Consider the following 23,574-nt stretch of genomic DNA (forward strand, 5'->3'; position numbering starts at 1 on the left):
TTAGATGGGTATTTGCTCTAGTAATTTCTCTTGCCATATCTGTACTGTTTTCCCCTGTGGTAAGGAGATTTTCCTGCAGAAAAAAATGAACTAGATGGAAGTATGTCTTTTTTCAATGCATCCATGCACTTCTGCACCTTTTAACACACAGAATTGTACTTTTTTAATTTGAAGACAAATCAATGTTTAATCAGTGCAAATGCCAACAATGTCAAAATTTGATCTTTTTGAAATATGAGTTTATTTAAAGTGATTATCCAGCAGCATTTAAAAAATATATACTAGGTCCATAGTCTGTGCTGATTAATAACACAATAAACCCCTCACTAAGACCTCTTTCAAACGGAGACCTACGCGCACAAAAATCATGCGCGTAAACAACGTGTTGTTATTAGAACCAATGGTTTCCTATGGGAACATACAGATGTTTTTTGTGCATCTAAAATTCCTTCATCTGAATGTTCCCATAGGAAACTACTGGTTCTAATAGCCGCAAATTTTTTACGCGCAAGATTTTTGCGCATGAAGGTCCCCGTGTGAAAGAGGCCTAATACAAAGCCCGAAATACCTTTTTACCATTCACACACCCATAGCTTTAAATGGTCCCTGATTTTTCAAACTACCTTTGCTTATATGATAGCCAATGTGATAATTAGCAAAAGTGCAAATCAATTAATTTACCTAAAATAATGTATTTGTGCTGAAAATTTCCTCTAAAATACTGGCCACTAGGGATTTCCCTTCCTTCTAATTTTACTGACCACTGCCTGTTGTCAAGTGTTGCCCCTCTAGTAACAGAGATAACACAACAAAGAACAGGAAGTGGAGGATGATGACTCCTGCTACTCATGGACGTGTATGAATCATAGAATGGTAGAGTTGGAAGGGACCTCCAGGGTCATCGGGTCCAACCCCCTGCTCAGTGCAGAATTCACTAAATCATCCCAGAGAGATGTGTGTCCAGCCTTTGTTTGAACACTTCCATTGAAGGAGAACTCACCACCTCCCGTGGTAACCTGTTCCACTCATTGATCCCCCTCAATTTCAGAAAGTTTTTTCTAATATCTAATTTGTGTCTCCTCCATTTCAGTTTCATCCCATTGCTTCAAGTCTTTCCTTGTGAAGATGAAAATATGGCTGATCCCTCTACACTGTGACAGCCCTTCAGATATTTGTAGACAGCTATCTATATATATAAAGCCGAAAGCCCTCACTGACTCACTGACTGACTGACTGACTCACTGACTGACTGATTGACTCGTCAAAAGTTCTCCAACTTCCCAATGTCGTAGAAACATGAAATTTGGCAGAAGCATAGATTATCTCCAAAATAGGAAAAGTAATTGGGTCCCAACTTGATTATTCAATTCTAGCGCAAAAGAATTGGCGTCGAAATTTAACGTACATAATCTAAATCTCACTTCTCAATGTCACAGAAACGTGAAATTTGGCACGAGCATTGATTATGTCATAAATAGGAAAAGTTAATGGGTCCCAACTTGATTATTCAATTCTATGCACAAAAGAATTAGCGTCCAAATTTTACGTACGGAATGTAATTTTCTCACTTTCTGGTGTCATAGAAACGGGAAATTTGGCACGAGCATTGATTATGTCATAAATAGGAAAAGCGAATGGGTCCCAACTCCATTATTCAATTGTAGTGCAAAAGAATTGGCGTCGAAATTTTACGTGCGGAATGTAATTTTTTCACTTTCCGGTGTCATAGAAACGGGAAATTTGGCACGAGCATTGATTATGTCATAAATAGGAAAAGCTAATTGGTCCCAACTCCATTATTCAATTCTATGCGCAAAAGAATTAGCGTCCAAATTTTACGTACATAATTTAAATCTCTCACTTCCCAATGTCATAGAAACATGAAATTTGGCGCGAGCATTGATTATGTCATAAATAGGAAAAGCTAATGGGTCCCAACTCCATTATTCAATTCTATGCGCAAAAGAATTAGCGTCCAAATTTTACGTGCGCAATGTAATTTTCTCACTTTCCGGTGTCATAGAAACGGGAAATTTGACACGAGCATTGATTATGTTATAAATAGGAAAAGCTAATGGGTCCCAACTCCATTATTCAATTCTATGCGCAAAAGTATTAGCGTCCAAATTTTACGCGCGGAATGTAATTTTCTCACTTTCCGGTGTCATAGAAACGGGAAATTTGGCACGAGCATTGATTATGTCATAAATAGGAAAAGCTAATGGGTCCCAACTCCATTATTCAATTCTATGCGCAAAAGAATTAGCGTCCAAATTTTACGTACATAATCTAAAACTCTCACTTCCCAATGTCATAGAAACAGGAAATTTGGCACAAGCATTGATTATGTCATAAATAGGAAAAGCTAATGGGTCCCAACTCGATTATTCAATTCTAAGCGCAAAATAATTAGTGTCCAAATTTTATGTACGTAATCTAATTCTCTCACTTCCTGATGTCATTTTATATAAAGGAAACGTCGCATGGTTGCCTCCACGTGGTGTTTCCTGGGTAACGCAGAGAACTATGCAAAATGGTGAACATATGTTTTTCCTCAGTATCTCTAAAGTAACCACGACTTCATAAGATTTTCCGTGTGAACACCAGATAAACACCAGTACCAAATTAACTCGGGTGAAGCCGGGTATATCAGCTAGTAGAATCATATGGAGGAAGAGATATTGACACAGGTGTGTTGCTGGAACTATTTGTGAGTTATTTACTTTGTAACAACTACTGGAAACACATCTACACTGCTCAGTACTCCTCTATTGTCCTCCATGCTGATGTTATTTATGCATGTGTGCTATAGACTGTTAGGGTGAGGAATCTGCAGTTTTTTCCATGTACAGTATATAGAAGACATCATAACAGCAAGCTCTTCCCACCAGCTCAGAAAAAAACGAAAACTAGAAATACTGCCAGTAGAAAAAAAAAACTGGGGAGAATGCAATATACAAGTCATATAATGGCCAGATATGGTAAGAGCTGTAACTCAGGTTCAGATTTTACAGCCATTTTTCACTTCCCTTAGATCCGTGTAAGTAGGCAAGATCAAGCAAAGAATGATTTGGTAGCTCTAATTGGGCTCTTCTTGCCGGCATCGCACAAATACCCTTGAGGCCAACACTTTGCAGCCACTAAGTAACTAACTTTTGTTTTGCTTTTGGAGAGATAATAAGAAGATGTGCTATGGCCATAGCTATATCTAAATATACAGCAGAGAAACATATGGAGATTATGAAGTAGCAGAACAATAAATTGATATGTACAGATGGGGCTTTATAAGTGACAAGTACAGTATATAATATACTGGAAAGGCATGCAATACTTACTGGATATGCAGAACTGTATTTTGTGATACAAAACAACAGTACCAAAGTTGTCTTCATGGTCACAAGTCCCTGGTGGAATACATGCGCATTTTCATTAAACACATATTCTTAAGATACGACTAGTCCACAACCCACACTTCTAATAATTGCCCATTCCAATATTACAACATAGCTTCTTACTTATTGTGTTAAATGCATTCAATAAAACGCTTGGAACTAACCTGTCGTTCTCCTATAGTCGGGCTCCAAGTTCAGATGATACAGTAAGTTCAGGATGATAACTCTTTTATTTGGCAAGGTAGGAGCTGTTAAAATGAATGTTAATATGTTTTTCTGGAGACCACTGACCAACCAGGACTTAGTTTGCAATGTGATGTCATGTGGTTACACATTAGCCCAACATTTCATTAGCTCTCTTAGTAGACATTCTAGAACTTTGTCTCTCCTAAATATCAGGTCGCACAGAAGGAAATCCTAGATAAAATGATGTCATTCAGTCCTTCAGTCTCAGTACATTGCTTTGTCCCTCAAAGAGAAAGAAATACTTACATAAGAGGAAGCCAAACACAAAAGGCATCTAGAAGCATTTTGCAAGTGGATACAGAATTTCAATGTATCAAGTGTTCTCTGCACATCACAATGCCATTCAATATATTGCTGGCCATCAACATAAGATTGCTATAAGTACAGGATACATCTTTTGTAATACATATTCCCACTTCTTCATCACAGTTGCCTGTGATGGCTTTTTTTTAAACTACCAGGATTATTGTGGGCTTTAAAGGGGTTGTCTTAAGACAACAACCTATTTCTATATGTCTTAAAGGAGTTTTATGGGAATTACTATTGATGATCTGTTCTCAGGATAGGTCATCAATAGTTGATCAGCCGGTGTCCACCACTCAGGACCCTGGCCAATCGGGGGCCTCTGTCAGCACCACAGTACACAGGGGTATAGAGCAGAAGTAGATCACTCCGACCCCTGTGTAGTAGCTGATGCTCATAATAACAGGTGCAGCTGTCATGGATTTTAAAAAGAGATGCACCTGCAATTACCAGTGCCGGCCACTACACAGGATGGGAGCTAACTGCTTCCGCTCCATACCTCTGTGTGTTGTGGCACCGAGAGCTGATCAGCTGATCGGCCGGGGTCCTGAGTGGTAGACCCGAGCTGATCAACTGTTAATGACCTATCCTGAGGATGGATATAGAAGTCCTATTGAAGGCTATTGGCCCATTTGTGTATTACATCCCCCCAATTCATTTAAATGTCCAGTTTGTAATACTACACTTTTCCTGCAATGGCATCCAATTGACAGCCACAAGCTTCAGCCAAGCAGTAGAGAATCTTCATAGGAATTGTGTGAGTACTAAAAGAAAACTGGAGCGTAGTGTTTCATGGGGGGTAAGTTACTATTAGTTGGGAGAAAGGCGTATTTTCTTGTCAGTCTCTCTCTATATAGCTCTTCCTTAGCTCAGATGCTGCCCCCTCAAAGTTTGTTTATCCATGTATAAAGTGTTAAACAGTGTACATGCAAGTTGTATATGCAATTTCTGGTGCTTAAGATTAATGCAGACAACCACAGGCCTGAAAGCAAATGGTGTGCCTGTCGTTTACCTACATATGTGTGTTAGTCGTATTTCGCTATCAAGCACTTTTAATCCAGGCACTGGCATCACGATCACCTAATTCCATTAGTCATCCAGATCCTGTTGTATACCTTTACTGATGCACAAGATTACAAAGAGTGTGCTGCACTCATTGACGCCATGACACAGTTCCTCAGCCACATCTTAGAAACCACTCAGAGAGTGCAGGCCTCTTCTGGCTTGTTGCCCGTTGCAGATTGACAGCTGTGTCTGTATGCAGTGTTGTACAGGGAAGGCTGCCAATCACCGAATAGTACAGCCCATTTGACTCCTAAGTATAAAAAGAGGAGGGATATCAATCAATGAAATGCAAGTTATAGTGAATCTTTTTCCATAAAACTGTATATCAGTCTCAATAGCTCCTCCTGCTCTTTACTGAATGTATAACATGATAAGTTCCCTATAATGATTTTTCTCAGATTCTGGTTAAAGGGCTATAACTTTTTGGTGCATATATAACAGCGTATTTTATTGTACTTTTTCTTTCCATAAAGCATGTTTATTTGTGTGCAGGACACAAAAATGTACCGATTGCAATGGCTAATTTGGCTAATGAGTTCCAGATGTGTTCTTTTTCCAGAGGAATTATGCAGTGTTTCATACATGTCCTTGCATATTGTGCACCCCTATTAACTTCTATGAAGACCTTTGAAGCAGAAATCCGTAGAAAAATAGAGCATGTTCTGTTTATTTTGCGTGACCGAAATGTGTGTGCAAAATATGGAAATGTGTACGAACCCATTTAAATCAATTAATTCTATTCTCTACATATTGCGCCCTCAAAATGTGTCTTTGTGCAGCTGGCCTTAGGGAACACATCCGGGAGAAAATCATCAACAAAATTTGCACTGAATTTCGGTGCAGATATTAACCACAGGATGAATTAATTCCGTGGCCAAAATTTTCAACAAGTAGAGCATACTGCAGATTTAAAAATCCACAGCATGGCTCTCTTCTGCACATACACAGGAGCTTGTTTTCCATCCGATTTTCAATAGCACCCATTCATTCATGTATGAGTCATTTTTTCAGGAGGACAAATTGTCAGAGTAAAAAAATTACAGCATGTCATACTCTTGTCCGATTTGCAGCCTAATATAAAATATGCGGTGTTCAGCACATCGGATACCACACAATTCGAGTTGCGTCCGCATTCACTTACATTGTACTGTACATTGCTACATAATGAAATTCTGCAGCAATTCCGTGATGTGTGAACTTACCCTAAGATTTGTGTATTTGTGTTAAGAAGGCAAATAGTCTTTAAAAAAAGTTCCTACCCTTTCGGGCGAGTGTCTGACTTTGACAGTTTCTTGCACTGTCAATGTTCTTATCACAAGAAGGGCAGAAAACCAAAATGATAAAATGCAAATGCAAAATACATAGTAAATCATGATATATATCTAAATTCACAAAGTGGGGCATAAGATGATAAAAATGTGAGTATCATAGTAGGTTAGGTTGAATGAAGACAGTGTCCATCTAGTTCAGCCTGTAGGAAGTAGAAGAAGTATAGCAGCCACAATAATATGTAGAACTCATATTCAGAAAGTGAGAGGAGTCGGCGGCTATCCATGCGACCCGCCGCATGGTAAACTGCTCCTTCCTATCTGAGTGATTGACATCAATGTTTAGGTCAGAATTTTATGACTTCATGTCATCACTGCTTGCAGAGATGATCCTCACTTACAAGCAATATGTACCCTAGGCATTAGTAATTGAGCTATGAATCGGTTTAGGTCCAAGGAGACAAACTGAGTGCATTTAGTGATAAACAGAGAACGTCTCTGCTGATATAATGGCAGCCCTTTTCTTTTATGATGATGAAAGGTGAATAAAGATGAGCGAGCACCAAAATGCTCGGGTGCTCGTTACTCGAGTCGAACTTTCAGTGATGCTCGAGAGTTCGTTTCGAGTAACGAACCCCATTGAAGTCAATGGGCGACTCGAGCATTTTTGTATATTGCCGATGCTCGCTAAGGTTTTCATTTGTGAAAACCTGGGAAATTCAAGAAAGTGATGGGAACGACACAGAAACGGATAGTGCAGGCGAGGGGCTACATATTGGGCTGCATCTCAAGTTCCCAGGTCCCACTATTAAGCCACAATAGTGGCAAGAGTGAGACCCCCCCCCCCCCCCGCACTGTCAGCATAAAGATCGTTCTCCTCTGCCACAGCTGTAACAGCTGTGGCAGAGAAGAACGATGTTAGCCCATTGAATTCAATGGAGCTGGCAATACAGCCGGCTCCATTGAAAGCAATGGGCTGCCGGCGATCGCGGGATGAATTGTTGGGAAGGGGTTAAATATATAAGCCCTTCCCTGCAATTCATCCAGAAATGTGTAAAAATAAAAAATATATATATACTCACCTGGTCCCGGCAGACGGAGTTCAGCGCGGCCAGCGGCAGTCCTCCTGAACTGCTCTGAACAGCTGTGAGTAGTATTCAGCAGCCAGGGATTTAAAATCCCCGCCTGCTGAATGAGCTGCCTCTAATTGGTCACAGCCTGACCAATCAGAGGCAGATCTCACTCACACACCCATTCATGAATTTATGAATGGGTGAGTGACTGCTGCCTCTCATTGGCTCAGCGGGACCAATCAGATGAGAGGCAGCAGTCACTCACCCATTCATGAATTCATGAATAGGTGTGTGAGTGAGATCTGCCTCCATCTGCTGGGACCAGGTGAGTATATATATTTTTTTATTTTTACACATTTCTGGATGAATTGCAGGGAAAGGCTTATATATTTAAGCCCTTCCCGACAATTCATCCCGTGATTGCCGGCAGCCCATTGCTTTCCATGGAGCTGGCTGTATTGCCGGCTCCATTGAATTCAATGGTCAGTGCTCGTTTAATCGAGACGAGTACCGCGTGGTGCTCGTCTCGAGTAACGAGCATCTCGAGCACCCTAAGGCCTCATGTCCACGGGGAAAATCAGGCCCGCTCCGGATTCTCCATGGAGAATCTGCAGCGGGTCCCTCCTGCCCCGCGGACATGAGGGCTGAAAATAAGAATAAATGAGAATAAACTCACCTCCCATCCGCTCCGTTTCTTCTCTTCGCCGCGGCGTCATCTTCTCTGCGTCGCGGCCGGATCTTCTTTCTTCGGCTCGGCGGATGTGCATGATGACGTCGGTGACGTGCCCCGCGCATGCGCCGTCCCGAAGAAAAAAGATCCGGCCGCGACGGAGAGAAGATGGCGCCGCGGCGAAGAGAAGAAACGGAGCGTGTGAGTAAATTCCGAATTTTGTCTCCCGCGGATCCGGACGGCTTCCATAGGCTTCAATAGAAGCCCGCGGGAGCCGTCCCCGCGGGAGACCCGCATGAAAATGGAGCATGGTCCAGATTTTTTCATGCTCCATTTTTTTAAAAATCCCTTTTATTGACGATCCGCGGGTATTTATCTACCCTGCGGGTGGTCAATGCATCCCTATGGGGTGCGGATCCGCGGGGAGGAGAAGAGTTAAAATCCGCTGCGGATTTTAATTCTTATTTTGCCCGTGGACATGAGGCCTAATACTCGAACGAGCATCAAGCTCGGACGAGTATGCTCGCTCATCTCTAAAGGTGAACAATTCTTACAGGTTTATAGCATGAGAAGAACACAGAATAAATAAAATTCTCTTAATGTGAGCTCGGGATCCCAAAGCTAAACCTGCTACAGTACATATTGTATTATTTGCGTTCTGTTTTGCAAGGCAAGAGGTTATCTATTCTCATTCACCTTCAGTGGTGAGTAAGCATAAATTGACTGTTCTAGACATTGGGATAAAGTCGGAAATAGAAACTGAAGGTTGATCCTACTTTTAATTAGTACTGTAAGTGTGACTAAGAAAACAGCTTCACCGCACACAATCTTCTTAAATCCTTGTCTGAGACGTTAAATTAAACGTCTGAAGCTCTTATTTGTGGCTTGGAGTTGAATATAAAGTCTGACATACCCAACTTAAAAGTCTAACCTTTTCTGATGAATAATGCTGCAATCATGAAACTCCATATACTTACATGATGTTTAGTATCAAAAGTTCAGACAGAACTTTTAAAGTATCTGTAGCATCTTTTTGCTATAAAATGAAGGCAAAAATACCATGGAGTGCCGATGACGTCGGGGGGGGAGGGGGGGGGGGGGGTCACATTGACCGCAGACTTCTGTTGTCCAAGTCTCTTCTGGAAATTTGGATGGCTTTGCTTATTACTATGGAAGCAGGGAACCATGAACATGACTACAGATAACAGATTGTTGGATGGCGGAGTACTTAGCATCAATCTGTTCTCCTAAACATTTTTCAAGTCTCCTTCTGCTAATATGCAGGATCAGGGGAACATAGGATAAGGATCAGGTGAACATGGGATCAAAAACAGGGGAACATAGGATCAGGTGAACATAGGACCAAAGTTTTTCCATCTGCACCTTTCCTTCTCCTTCTGCAAGGTGCTGTGGAGTGAGGCTGGAAATCACAGGTATAAAGAAGCATGGGGCTCTATATTATAGCGTGGAATTAAAGGAGATGTCCCGAGGCAGCAAGTGGGTCTATACACTTCTGTATGGCCATAATAATGCACTTTGTAATGTACATTGTGCATTAATTATGAGCCATACAGAAGTTATAAAAAGTTTTATACTTACCTGCTCCGTTGCTAGCGTCCTCGTCTCCATGGTGCCGACTAATTTTCGCCCTCCGATGGCCAAATTAGCCGCGCTTGCGCAGTCCGGGTCTTCTGCTTTCTTCTATGGAGCCGCTCGTGCCAGAGAGCGGCTCCGTGTAGCTCCGCCCCGTCACGTGCCGATTCCAGCCAATCAGGAGGCTGGAATCGGCAGTGGACCGCACAGAAGAGCTGCGGTCCACGAAGGTAGAAGATCCCGGCGGCCATCTTCAGCGGTAAGTATTGAAGTCACCGGACCGCCGGGATTCAGGTAAGCGCTGTGCGGGTGGTTTTTTTAACCCCTGCATCGGGGTTGTCTCGCGCCGAACGGGGGGGGGTTTAAAAAAAAAAACCCGTTTCGGCGCGGGACATCTCCTTTAAATCCTACTCCACTATAATTAATATCAGGGGCAAGTTAGTTTAGAGATTCTGTTGCATATCTGGCTCAAAAAGCCAGAAGAAATAGCACTGCATGCAGGACTTTTTCTTTCGGTAAAATGGTGGGCAGCTGAGCAGAAAGTGAGCGGACCCCATTATGATCAATGGAGCCTGTTCTGCGCGATCATATAATTCTATAAATCTCATCCCAAAAAGGTCTTATCTAGAGATGAGCGAGCGTACTCGTCCAAGCTTGATGCTCGTTCGAGTATTAGGGTGTTTGAGATGCTCGTTACTCAAGACGAGCACCACGCGGTGCTCGACTCCATTACATTTCCTTCCCTGAGAAATTTGCGCGCTTTTCTGGACAATAGAAACACAGGGAAGGCATTACAACTTCCTCCTGTGACATTCCAGCCCTATCCCACCACCCTGCAGTGAGTGACTGGGGAGATCAGATGACACCTGAGTATTTAAATCTGCCCCGCCCGTGGCTCCCCACAGACACAAGCTAAGAGAGATCAGGGAAAGTGCTGTCTTGCTGTAGCTGCTATAGGGAGAGTGTTAGGTGTTATTTTAGTCTTTAAGAACCCCAACGGTCCTTCTTAGGGCCACATCCAACCGTGTGCAGTACTGTTGAGGCTGCTTTTAGCAGTTTTGCACAATTTTTTTTTTTTGATATATCGGGCGTGCAGACCATAGCGTCCTCAGTCTGCAGTCATTTTACAGAGTATAGGGGCAGTACTGGTGAGGCAAGGACAGTGGTACAGGGAAAGAGATATACTGGCTATATAGGCAGTGGGCTTTTTCAAAAAAATTGGAAAAAAATACTATATTTGGGCTGCCTGTGACCGTCTTCAGTTTACTACGTGTCTGCTGGGGGTAGTAGTCGCTGATTAATACCCAGCCTTGCGCATAATTTTTTCTGGCTGCACTGTGCTTTCAATAACCACAGTCATCCTCCAACAGGGAAATCCATATACAGACTATATCACAGGCAGTGGTCTTTTTCCCAAAAAGTGGAAAAAAAATACTATATTTGGCCTGCCTGTGACCGTCTTCAGTTTACGGCGTGTGTGCTGGGGGTAGTAGTCGCTGATTAATACCCAGCCTTGCGCATACTTTTTTCTGGCTGCACTGTGCTTTCAATAACCACAGTCATCCTCCAACAGGGAAATCCATATACAGGCTATATCACAGGCAGTGGTCTTTTCCCCAAAAAGTGGAAAAAAATACTATATTTGGCCTGCCTGTGACTGTCTTCAGTTTACGGCGTGTGTGCTGGCGGTAGTAGTCGCTGATTAATACCCAGCCTTGCGCATAATTTTTTCTGGCTGCACTGCGCTTTCAATAACCACAGTCATCCTCCAACAGGGAAATCCATATACAGGCTATATCACAGGCAGTGGGCTTTTTCCCAAAAAGTGGAAAATAATACTATATTTGGCCTGCCTGTGACCGTCTTCAGTTTACGGCGTGTGTGCTGGGGGTAGTAGCCGCTGATTAATACCCAGCCTTGCGCATAATTTATTCTGGCTGCACTGTGCTTTTAATAACCACAGTCATCCTCCAACAGGGAAATCCATATACAGGCTATATCACAGGCAGTGGTCTTTTTCCCAAAAAGTGGAAAAAAATACTATATTTGGCCTGCCTGTGACCGTCTTCAGTTTACGGCGTGTGTGCTGGGGGTAGTAGTCGCTGATTAATACCCAGCCTTGCGCATAATTGTTTTCTGGCTCTGCTGTGTCCGTTACATGATCGCCGTCATCCCGCCAGAGGGAAAGAGTATACATATATACGCTGCATACGGTGTCTGTCTGGTTTTTCACCTCACCATTTGAAAAAATTGAAGCAAAATACTTAAGGCCTACCACTGGCCTTTGGCCACTTGACTGGTTCTGCCCTGTGAATTCCAGTAGCTCAGTCATACGCACCTAGGTCTCACTACAGGCTTGCGCATAATTGTTTTCTGGCTCTGCTGTGCGTTCCGTAAGCGAAGTCAACCTCCAACCACAGGCCAATAAGCGGCACATTTAATTACAGCGTTCTGTTTCTGCTCTACTCGTAATACACCATGCTGAGGGGTAGGGGTAGGCCTAGAGGACGTGGACGGGGGCGAGGACGTGGAGGCCCAAGTCAGGGTGTGGGCACAGGCCGAGCTCCTGGTCCAGGTGTATCGCAGCCGACTGCTGCGGGATTAGGAGAGAGGCAAGTTTCTGGGGTCCCCAGATTCATCTCACAATTAATGGGTCCACGCGGTAGACCTTTATTAGAAACTGAGCAGTGTGAGCAGGTCCTGTCATGGATGGCAGAAAGTGCATCCAGCAATCTATCGACCACCCAGTCTTCTACGCCGTCCACAGCTGCAACTCTGAATCCTCTGGCTGCTGCTCCTCCTTCCTCCCAGCCTCCTCACTCCATGAAAATGACACATTCTGAGGAGCAGGCAGACTCCCAGGAACTGTTCTCGGGCCCCTGCCCACATTGGGCAGCAATGGTTCCTCTCCCACCGGAGGAGTTTGTCGTGACCGATGCCCAACCTTTGGAAAGTTCCCGGGGTCCGAGGGATGAGGCTGGGGACTTCCGGCAACTGTCTCAAGAGCTTTCAGTGGGTGAGGAGGACGATGACGATGAGACACAGTTGTCTATCAGTGAGGTAGTAGTAAGGGCAGTAAGTCCGAGGGAGGAGCGCACAGAGGATTCGGAGGAAGAGCAGCTGGACGATGAGGTGACTGACCCCACTTGGTTTGCTAAGCCTACTGAGGACAGGTCTTCAGAGGGGGAGGCAAGTGCAGCAGCAGGGCAGGTTGGAAGAGTCAGTGCGGTGGACAGGAGTAGAGGCAGGGCCAGACCGAATAATCCACCAAGTATTTCCCAAAGCGCCCCCTCGCGCCATGCCACCCTGCAGAGGCCGAGGTGCTCAAAGGTGTGGCAGTTTTTCACTGAAAGTGCAGACGACCGACGAACTGTGGTGTGCAAGGTTTGTCGCGCCAAGATCAGCCGGGGAGCCACCACCACCAGCATGCGCAGGCATATGATGGCAAAGCACCCCACAAGGTGGGACGAAGGCCGTTCACCGCCTCCGGTTTGCACCACTGACTCTCCCCTTGTGCCCCAACCTGCCACTGAGATCCAACCCCCCTCTCAGGACACAGGCGCAACCGTCTCCCGGCCTGCACCCACACCCTCACCTCCGCTGTCCTCGGCCCCATCCAGCAATGTCTCTCAGCGCAGCGTCCAGCCGTCGCTAGCGCAACTGTTTGAGCGCAAGCGCAAATACGCCGCCACGCACCCGCACGCTCAAGCATTAAACGTGCACATAGCCAAATTGATCAGCCTGGAGATGCTGCCGTATAGGCTTGTGGAAACAGAGGCTTTCAAAAACATGATGGCGGCGGCGGCCACGCGCTACTCGGTTCCCAGTCGCCACTACTTTTCCCGATGTGCCGTCCCAGCCCTGCACGACTACGTCTCCCGCAACATTGTACGCGCCCTCACCAACGCGGTTACTGCCAAGGTCCACTTAACAACGGACACGTGGACAAGCACAGGCGGGCAGGGCCACTATATCTCCCTGACGGCACATTGGGTGAATTTAGTGGAGGCTGGGACAGAGTCAGAGCCTGGGACCGCTCACGTCCTACCCACCCCCAGAATTGCGGGCCCCAGCTCGGTGGTGGTATCTGCGGCGGTGTATGCTTCCTCCACTAAACCACCCTCCTCCTCCTCCTACGCAACCTCTGTCTTGCAATCAAGATGTGTCAGCAGCAGCACGTCACCAGCAGTCGGTGTCGCGCGGCGTGGCAGCACAGCGGTGGGCAAGCATCAGCAGGCTGTACTGAAACTACTCAGCTTAGGAAAGAAGAGGCACACGGCCCACGAACTGCTGCAGGGTCTGACAAGCAGACTGACCACTGGCTTTCGCCGCTGAGCCTCCAACCGGGCATGGTCGTGTGTGACAACAGCCGTAACCTGGTGGCGGCTCTGCAGCTGGGCAGCCTCACGCACGTGCCATGCCTGGCCCATGTCTTTAATTTGGTGGTTTAGCGGTTTCTGAAAAGCTACCCACGCTTGTCAGACCTGCTCGGAAATGTGCGCTAAGCCGGCAAGTCCAACACGGACGCTGCCACCCTGCGGACCCTGCAACATCGGTTTAATCTGCCAGTGCACCGACTGCTGTGCGACGTGCCCACACGGTGGAACTCTACGCTCCACATGTTGGCCAGGCTCTATGAGCAGCGTAGAGCTATAGTGGAATACCAACTCCAACATGGGTGGCGTAGTGGGAGTCAGCCTCCTCAATTCTTTACAGAAGAGTGGGCCTGGTTGGCAGACATCTGCCAGGTCCTTGGAAACTTTGAGGAGTCCACCCAGATGGTGAGCGGCGATGCTGCAATCATTAGCGTCACCATTCCTCTGCTATGCCTCTTGAGAAGTTCCCTGCAAAGCATTAAGGCAGACGCTTTGCGCTCGGAAACGGAGGCGGGGGAAGACAGTATGTTGCTGGATAGTTAGAGCACCCTCATGTCTATCTCAGCGCGTTTTGGAGGAGGAGGAGGAGGGGGAGGAGCATGAGGAGGAGGGGGAAGAGACCGCTTGGCCCACTGCTGAGGGTACCCATGCTGCTTGCCTGTCATCCTTTCAGCGTGTATGGCCTGAGGAGGAGGATCCTGAAAGTGATCTTCCTAGTGAGGACAGCCATGTGTTGCGTACAGGTACCCTGGCACACATGGCGGACTTCATGCTAGGATGCCTTTCTCGTGACCCTCGCGTTACACGCATTCTGGCCACTACGGATTACTGGGTGTACACACTGCTCGACCCACGGTATAAGGAGAACCTTTCTACTCTCATACCCGAAGAGGAAAGGGGTTCGAGAGTGATGCTATACCACAGGACCCTGGCAGGCAAACTGATGGTAAAATTCCCATCCGACAGCGCTAGTGGCAGAAGGCGCAGTTCCGAGGGCCAGGTAGCAGGGGAGGCGCGGAGATCAGGCAGCATGTACAGAGCAGGCAGGGGAACACTCTCCAAGGCCTTTGCCAGCTTTATGGCTCCCCAGCAAGACTGTGTCACTGCTCCCCAGTCAAGGCTGAGTCGGCGGGAGCACTGTAAAAGGATGGTGAGGGAGTACGTAGTCGATCGCACGACCATCCTCCGTGACGCCTCTGCTCCCTACAACTACTGGGTGTCGAAGCTGGACACGTGGCCTGAACTCGTGCTGTATGCCCTGGAGGTGCTTGCTTGCCCTGTGGCTAGCGTCTTGTCAGAGAGGGTGTTTAGTGCGGCTGGGGGAATCATCACGGTTAAGCATACCCGCCTGTCAACTGACAGTGCCGACAGGCTTACACTCATAAAGATGAACAAAGCCTGGATTTCCCCAGACTTCTCTTCTTCACCAGCGGACAGCAGCGGTACCTAAACAATACGTAGGCTGCACCCGTGGATGGAAGCATCGTTCTCTATCACCATAAAAAACGGGGACCTTTTAGCTTCATCAATCTGTGTATTATATTCATCCTCCTCCTCCTGCTCCTCCTCCGGAAACCTCACGTAATCACGCCGAACGGGCAATTTTTCTTAGGCCCACAAGACTCAGTCATATTACTTTTGTAAACAATGTTTTTACGTTTCAATTCTCATTAAAGCGTTGAAACTTGCACCTGAACCAATTTTTATTTTAACCGGGCTGCCTCCAGGCCTAGTTACAAATTAAGCCACAGTGACCAAAGCGATTAATGGGTTTCACCTGCCCTCTTGGTTGGGCATGGGCAAATTTTCTGAGGTACATTAGTACTGTTCGTACACCAATTTTTTTGGGCCCTCGCCTACAGTGTAATCCTAGTAATTTTTATGGGCTTCGCCTGCACTCATGGTACAGCAAGGTGTGTGGGGTTGGCCTACACTTTTGCTACATAAATGTAACTGGGGCCTTGTCTATACTGCAACTACTGAAATGTGAAAGAGACTGTTATCTCCCTAAACTGCTGCAACGGGAATGTTACTGTGGCCTGTCTTGACTGCTACTACTCCTGAAATGGAACTAATACTGTGCTCCCCCTATACTGCTGCTAGTGATATGTTACTGGGGCCTGTCTTGACTGCTACTATTACTGAAATGGAACTAATACTGTGCTCCCCCTATACTGCTGCTAGTGATATGTTACTGGGGCCTGTCTAGACTGCTACTATTACTGAAATGGAACTAATACTGTGCTCCCCCTATACTGCTGCTAGTGATATGTTACTGGGGCCTGTCCCTAATGCTACCGCTGAAATGTTACTAATTCTGGGCTCTGGCTATACCGCTGCTAATGCTATGTCACTGGGGTGTGGAAACGGAGGATTCCCAAAGACATGATGGCGGCGAGGCCATTTCCCACCAACGCAGTTACTGTTAAGGTGCATATAACCATGGACACGTGGAGAGGACACGTAGTGCCTCAAAAACATCTCCCTCCTCCTCCAGCAATGAAAACATTCTTGGCAAATACCTTTGCATTGGTCCGTCTGGTGGCAGTCCAAGAATTTCACCTTTAACGACACAACAAAAGAGCACCCCCACCACCCCCCGCCACAGCCCACTTAATCATGGCCACATTCCGAAAACCAACTAAATAAAACCGCGCTACTAGGTCTGCAGTCGCGACCACATTCCCACCAACGCGGTTACTGTTAAGGTACATATTACCAGTCTGACTGGGGCATGCACTGTGGGCCGAAGCCCACCTGTATTGTATCTGACGTTAGCTCTGCTGAGCAGGGCACTGCAATGGGATACATTTATGTACCACCGATGGGTTCCAGGGAGCCACCCATGCTGTCGGTCCACACGGAGTTGTACCTGCCTGTGTCTACTTATAAAGAACCCCAGTCTGACTGGGGCATGCAGTGTGGGCCAAAGCCCACCTGTATTTAATCTGACGTTAGCTCTACTATCCGGGGCACTGCATTGGGACAAACTACAGGAGCAATACAGCGCTAATGAGACGTGCACAGCTACGCTAGCATTGGAGTCCACTGTAGGCACGCGATTGCTGAGGGTTTGTGCAGAGGCCTATGTCGTGGGTGCAGTGAAAGTCCGCTTCCAGCCTAGGATTGCTGAATCTGTGGGCCGAGGCCTATGCCGTGGGCGCGGTGCAAGTCTGCCATGTTTGGCCGCTCAGATCAATTTTTTGTTCATGTCTTGGGTTTCCTAGGACCCACCTATGCTGTTGGTGCAAACTTAGTTCCCATTGCGGTGTTTGACCTGTCTGGCACAAAGACACTGACTGACTTGGGTAGGGGGCAGAGCGCTGACGGCTTTCCCCTTGCAGTGTGGATTGAGCTATGCGACACCTTGACAGAATGAATACTGTGTGGCACATGGATTCCCCATTGCTATGCCCACGTTTGCAGCTCCTGACGGAGGTGGCACAGGATTGGAGTTCTCATTGCTTCTGTACAGCATTGTGGGCTATCACCCCGCCCCTTTTAAAGAGGGTCGCTGCCTGGCCCTGCCAACTCTCTGCAGTGTGTGCCTCTGGTTCCTCCTCATCGCAGACGCACTTATAAATAGACATGAGGGTGGTGTGGCTATGAGGCCAGCGTGTGGCATGAGGGCAGCTGAAGGCTGCGCAGGGACACTTTGGTGTGCGCTGTGGACACTGGGTCGTGCAGGGGTGTTGGGCAGCATGTAACCCAGGAGAAGTGGCAGCGGAGTGTCATGCAGGCAGTGATTGTGCTTTGTTGGAGGTAGTGTGGTGCTTAGCTAAGGTATGCCTTGCTAATGAGGGTTTTTCAGAAGTAAAAATTGTTGGGGGGGGGGCACTCTTGCCGCTATTGTGGCTTAATAGTGGGACCTGGGAACTTGAGATGCAGCCCAACATGTAGCCCCTCGCCTGCCCTATCCGTTTCTGTGTCGTTCCCATCACTTTCTTGAATTTCCCAGATTTTCACAAACGAATACCTTAGCAAGCATCGGCGATATACAAAAATGCTCGGGTCGCCCATTGACTTCAAGGGGGTTCGTTACTCGAAACGAACCCTCGAGCATCGCGGGAAGTTCGACTCATCTCTAGTCTTATCTTCTCACAGTTAAACCAAATTTTTAAAATATTTCCCACTTTTATTCCACACCTCAAGAACTCTGATGGGTTATTTCTATCTGTTCTGGGGAATACTGCTGCAGTTTTATAGCATCTTAATATTATTTTGTAACTCATTTCCTGAATTTTGTTTCATATAGAAAAAGAATGAGTGTTTCTCAGTATTTCTTTAATTTAATTGTCTTTGAGAAATGTTTCTATAGAAAGATTGTTTTGAAGATCTGTTCTATAAGGAGTCTATATTTGTTTCGAATTAGACAGAGTATAGGGATTTTTTCCCAACTTTTGGAAGGATATTCAATTTTTTTGTTGTGTGCCGAATAGGAGTTAGGGATGTTTAAAATTAGTTGCATTACAATTTGTAGTCCACAAGAAAGTGTTTGGCCTGATTCACACAAGCGTTAAACACACTCCGTATTAGCCGCACAAAAAAATCGCTGCTAATAGAACCAATGCATTGCTATGAAAATGTGCAGATGGGAGAATTGTAAGCACGTAAAAAAATTGCGCCTAAAATAATATGTGTGACAGAAATCCTGCAACTTAAATTTCCTGCTGCGTGAAAAGAAAGGACCTGGATTATCTTTGGTGCGTGATGTGCAAGACTCCTATGGGAGCTGGATAACGAGAGAGGGGGAGGGAGATTAGCTCATTATTCTGATTGTTTAGTTTAAACTTCTAAACAATGGGAATGGGGGATGCAAGGAAATAAGGGGAGAGGGAGCACTGCTGCTCCGCTAAACACAGAAGCACATTTTAAATGTCCCGCAGTAAGCTCCTGTTAGTCCCTGCGGGAATGAGGGTACTCAGAGGAGTTCACAGTGAGACATTTAAAATGTGCTGTTCAGCTGTCCTATAGCAGGGAAAGAAGGAATGCCTCTGCAGGGTTTCTCTGCACCCCAATGTTGTACAAAAAAGAAATTTGGCAGGAGCATTCTTTAGGTTCCTTAATAGGAAAAGGGAAGGGGTCACAATTCGAAAATTCAATGCTAAGTACAAAAGTATTGGTGCCCCTGTGTCATGTACCAAATCTAATTCTCTAACTTGTCGATGTTGTGCAAACAAGAAATTTGTCAGGAGCATTCTTGAATGCAGTTGAATTTTAGGGTGTATCCCCCCTTCTTGATAATATTGTGGGAGCCCCTCCTATCCTCATAGCTAGAGATGAGCGAACGTACTCGGATAAGCACTACTCGTCCGAGTAATGTGCCTTATCCGAGTACCGCTGTACTCGTGCTGAAAGATTCGGGACGCGCTGCGGAGCGGGGAGCTGCAGGGGAGAGCGGGGAGGAACGGAGGGGAGATCTTTCTCTCCTTCTCTCCCGCCCGCTCTGCCCCGCTCCCCGCTGCGACTCACCTGTCAGCAGCGGAGCGCCCCGAATCTTTCAGCACGAGTACAGCGGTACTCGGATAAGGCACATTACTCGGACGAGTAGTGCTTATCCGAGTACGTTCGCTCATCTCTAATCATAGCATATCCTGACAGCTGCAGACATTCAGGTTCCAGCAAGGTGTTGTAATTTTCTCCACAGACTGCATCCCATATGGAACCTCGTAAGGCCAAATGCCCATGGACGGATAATTGCTGCGGGATTCGTGGTCAGACACCCACCACGAATCCCGCAGCAATGTCCTATTTATTGCGGAAAATCGTGAGGATGGCTTCCATTGCAGTCACTGGAAGCGGTCCATCCTGCGATTCTCCATGCTGTGAGCTGTGAGCACAGCAAAAGTATTGTGGAAAATCACATCACCGCCCAGCGCTGCAGATCCAGAGGGGAAGACTTTAAATCATTTTAGGGAACTGGAGGATCCCTAATCGGGAAAGTATGAAAGGGATGAAGGCACTGCACTACACTACTCTACTAGACTCCTTTTCTATTTACTGACTGTACTGTGAATGGACCGATAAGTGTCTACACTGTAAATGGGCGGACCTATAAGTGATTTCACCTTGCTGCCGGCAACCACCTGACTTCCTATCATCACCCCACTGCACTAACAGTCTCCTACTCAGCTGATGTCTTTATTGAGCCACGCTGCCGGCCACCAACCAAACTTTTACCACTTCTAACGACTTCTCTGATCCCTCAACTGTCTTCTTCTCTCAACTGAAAGATAAAACTAATGAGAATAGCGCTCAACGGATAAACACACCAAATATGCACTTATAACAAGGTGTAAACTCACCCAGTGTGCTGTGGAGTCCTGATAGTCAGGACCTCCACTAGCACACAGAAATCCTGGAAAGCCTTGAATAAAACTGCAGCTATTGCTAAGATCCCGCTGAGCTAGAAGCAGGAGAGCTAGCAGATGTTTCTTGTTCCCATAAGGAAACCAGACGAAAGAACAGCCAGCTAACACCGAAACATGAAAAACCATCCGCGCTCCTTCAAACGAAAGTGCTTTCCATATACTGCTCCGAGATGTAAAAGCACAGTTTTCCTTTATTGTACAACGCGTTTCATCTCTCAAACGAGACTTTTTCAAGTACTTGAAAAAGTCTCGTTTGAGAGATGAAACGCGTTGTACAATAAAGGAAAACTGTGCTTTTACATCTCGGAGCGGTATATGGAAAGCACTTTCGTTTGAAGGAGCGCGGATGGTTTTTCATGTTTCGGTGTTAGCTGGCTGTTCTTCTCTCAACTGTCACTCTCTGACTTCTTCTTTTCTCCTTCTCTGTCAGCTGTTCTTCTCTGTCTCCAGTTCTTCTCTTCTTCTCAGCTGTCACTCTCCACACTGGTTCTTCTCTTCTTCTTCTGTCACTCTCCGTCCCCTTCTGCTTCAGCTGACGTGCTCCGACCCCACTCACAGTCACTTCCTACTCGGCAATTTCTTCTGCGCACTTCCACTCTTGCTCCCTCTGTCCGTGACGTTACTAGACACCACTCCCTGACTTTCATGTCACCAGACTCCGCTCATCTCAAGCTCAGAACGGCCACTAAGCCTAGGAAAACCTGATAGTGGGAGAAGCCAGGGGGTTTCTCCCCCAGCACACCTACACTGACCCAGGAGGAATATAGAGGAGGATCCCCAGGGACTTACTAACCCCCAAATACCCTGTGTGACCTTGGGAGCCACTACACAACCATTAAAATCTATGACAAAACTGTTCCACTTTGTAATAAGACCGCATGAGAGTGCACTTTTCAGTCATGCTGTGGCCATTGTGTTTGTGATCTCTCCTTTTACAGAATATGCCATAAATGCCATTTCAGGGATGTACACCTATTGTGTAAACAGGAGTCCAGCAATTCCCATATTCATTGATGGAAACAGGGCTGTAAATCAGATAATATTTGCATGTACAGTACTGCACTTGCACAGTGGGTGGGGAATTTTAATGGTGGGCCCTAGGCATCCTAGTCCGACACTAACCACAAGTGTTCTCAGGATGGCAAACTAGCTAATCAATACAGCTCAGGTCACACTTACAGGGTGTGTTTTGTAAATCACCCAGAGACTCTCTGGGCAATGGTCCACAGCCTACGGGATCCATCACCTGTTTCTGTCCTTCTCTCTCTGGACTTGGTCTTCCACCAGTAACAATCTACAAAGCCGCTCCTCAGGGTAGTACAGCATACACCAATATTCTACAGCCCTAGAGTCTCACAAAAGTCTAACTAGAGAGGTGCAACACTTCTCTGTGTGCTACTTTTTCCCGGGTTTTGCACCTTTGTAGTAAGTGCTACTCTTCTGTTTTCCCTCTAACTACTCCCTGAATTGTTGTATGTAACCTCCTAATATAACATGTCCTTACTCACAGGATTGTGTTGTACAATCAGAGGCATAACTATAGGGGAAGCAGGAGATGCGGTTGCTCCTGGGCTCAGGACCCTTAGGGGGCCTACAAGGCCTCTCTTCTCCATATAGGGAGCCTAGTAGTATGAATAAAGCATTATAGTTGGGGGCCCTGTTACATATTTTGTATTGGAGGCCAGGAGCTTCAAGTTACGCTTCTGGGTACAATGTTACTATGCCCACATATGTGACCAAATATCCAGCCAGTATGTTCGCAAATTGTCTTAAAGGGGTTGTCCAGTGAAAGCAAGTGGGGTTAAGCACTTCTGTATGGCCATATTAATGCACTTTGTAATATACATCGTGCATTAAATATTGGCCATACAGAAGTTATATACTTACCCCCTACGGTGTTGGCGTCCCCGTCTCCATGGCACCGACCGAAGCCTTCTCCTGCCTGGATTAGACGCGCGTGCGCAGTCTGCCCTCTTCTGTCCCGCTCTGGCGTGCTCGCGACGCACAGGTCTTCTGACTATACCGAAAAGAAGAGAGTCACAGAAAGCCTATTGAAGTAAAAGGCGTATTGGTCATGTATACGCACCACTGCTTTATTCTCGAGGGAATTGAGGATGCGCTAATCCTCTGATCCATGGGATAACCCTCTCAAACATGATGTAATTATGAAAAAAAGAGTCTAAGGCCTCCCTCACACAGGTGTTTGCAAAAAGGCTGCGTTTTTCAATTCTGTGTTTACTGCATTTTTCAGCAGCGCTGGCACGTGTTTTGACACCCCTTTGGCTGCGTTTTCAGCTCAGCTGAAAAAGCAGCCTAGAAAGCTGGAAACTTTTTTTTAGACTTGCTGGCATAGCAACCTGCGTTTAACGCTATAAAAACACAGTACAAAGTTGTGCCGCATTTTTAGCAATGCTGAAAACACAGCCCATTCATTTCAACGGGAGACACACAGCTGAAAACGGCCAAGAATAGAACATGCAACGCTTTCAAAACGCAGCGTTGAAAATGCTGCGTTTTAAGCCTTGTGTGAGCAGCGCCATTGAAATGAATGGGAGTGTCGTACAGCGTTTAGCGCAGCTTTGAAAACAAAGCGCTAAACGCTCTACAAAAATGCCTGTGTGAGGGAGGCCTAGGTCTCCCTCTATTCAATGGAAACAAAGTTACTGTTGTGTCAGTTTGAGCTTGACTGCGCATTTTGTCTTCTTTCACTCTGATGGGTGTCAGCTGTTGGTGTATACTTGGGGGCATTTAGAGGGGGGAGGGGGTTGTTCCATCCTGGCCTGAGTTCTGTGCTGGTCAATTTCATTGCAGTCTCCTTCTGCTGTGAAGTATTGACATCTCTGGATCTGGTGTCCGTGATTCTCTCAGTGGCTCTTCAGATACGTTTCTGAGATTTAGTACTGAGATTTATTCTTGGAGGTTTTGGTTTACTCTTTTGGTGGTTTTTCTTTTGTCCTTTATAATGGTTAGTGAGTGACACAGGCACGAGGGTGGATGCACCCTTATCAGGGCGGGTCATCCACTAGTAGGCAGTGGTTGTCACCCACTTGTTCCCCTTAGGGAAAGTTTCCTTCCTTTATTATTTCCTGGTACTGCAGGGGGTTCTTGGTAGTGTCGTGTGAACATTACCAGAGAGAAGGTATTACTGTATCTTGACACCACCAGGAAGTCCTGGGGGATTCAAGACTGACAGGGGGGTGACACCCCCTGTACCTGA

The 23,574-nt window shown here is 46.2% G+C and overlaps 1 protein-coding gene across 1 annotated transcript in view; it reads right to left on the bottom strand.

Annotated features, from left to right (window-relative positions):
- LOC136573561 (uncharacterized) overlaps nt 1-3,642 on the bottom strand; it is a 44,370-nt gene extending 40,728 nt beyond the window's left edge. Inside the window, exons 1-2 of the mRNA XM_066574830.1 lie at nt 3,557-3,642; nt 3,336-3,404 (exon numbers count right to left, since the gene is read on the bottom strand). Of these exons, the coding sequence (XP_066430927.1) occupies nt 3,336-3,392 (57 nt within the window). The 5' untranslated portion in view covers nt 3,393-3,404; nt 3,557-3,642. The remainder of the gene's footprint in view (nt 1-3,335; nt 3,405-3,556) is intronic.
- Nucleotides 3,643-23,574: the final 19,932 nt, after the last annotated feature.

Source organism: Eleutherodactylus coqui, chromosome 7 (genome assembly GCF_035609145.1).
Source record: "Eleutherodactylus coqui strain aEleCoq1 chromosome 7, aEleCoq1.hap1, whole genome shotgun sequence".
Taxonomy (NCBI): Eukaryota; Metazoa; Chordata; class Amphibia; order Anura; family Eleutherodactylidae; genus Eleutherodactylus; species Eleutherodactylus coqui.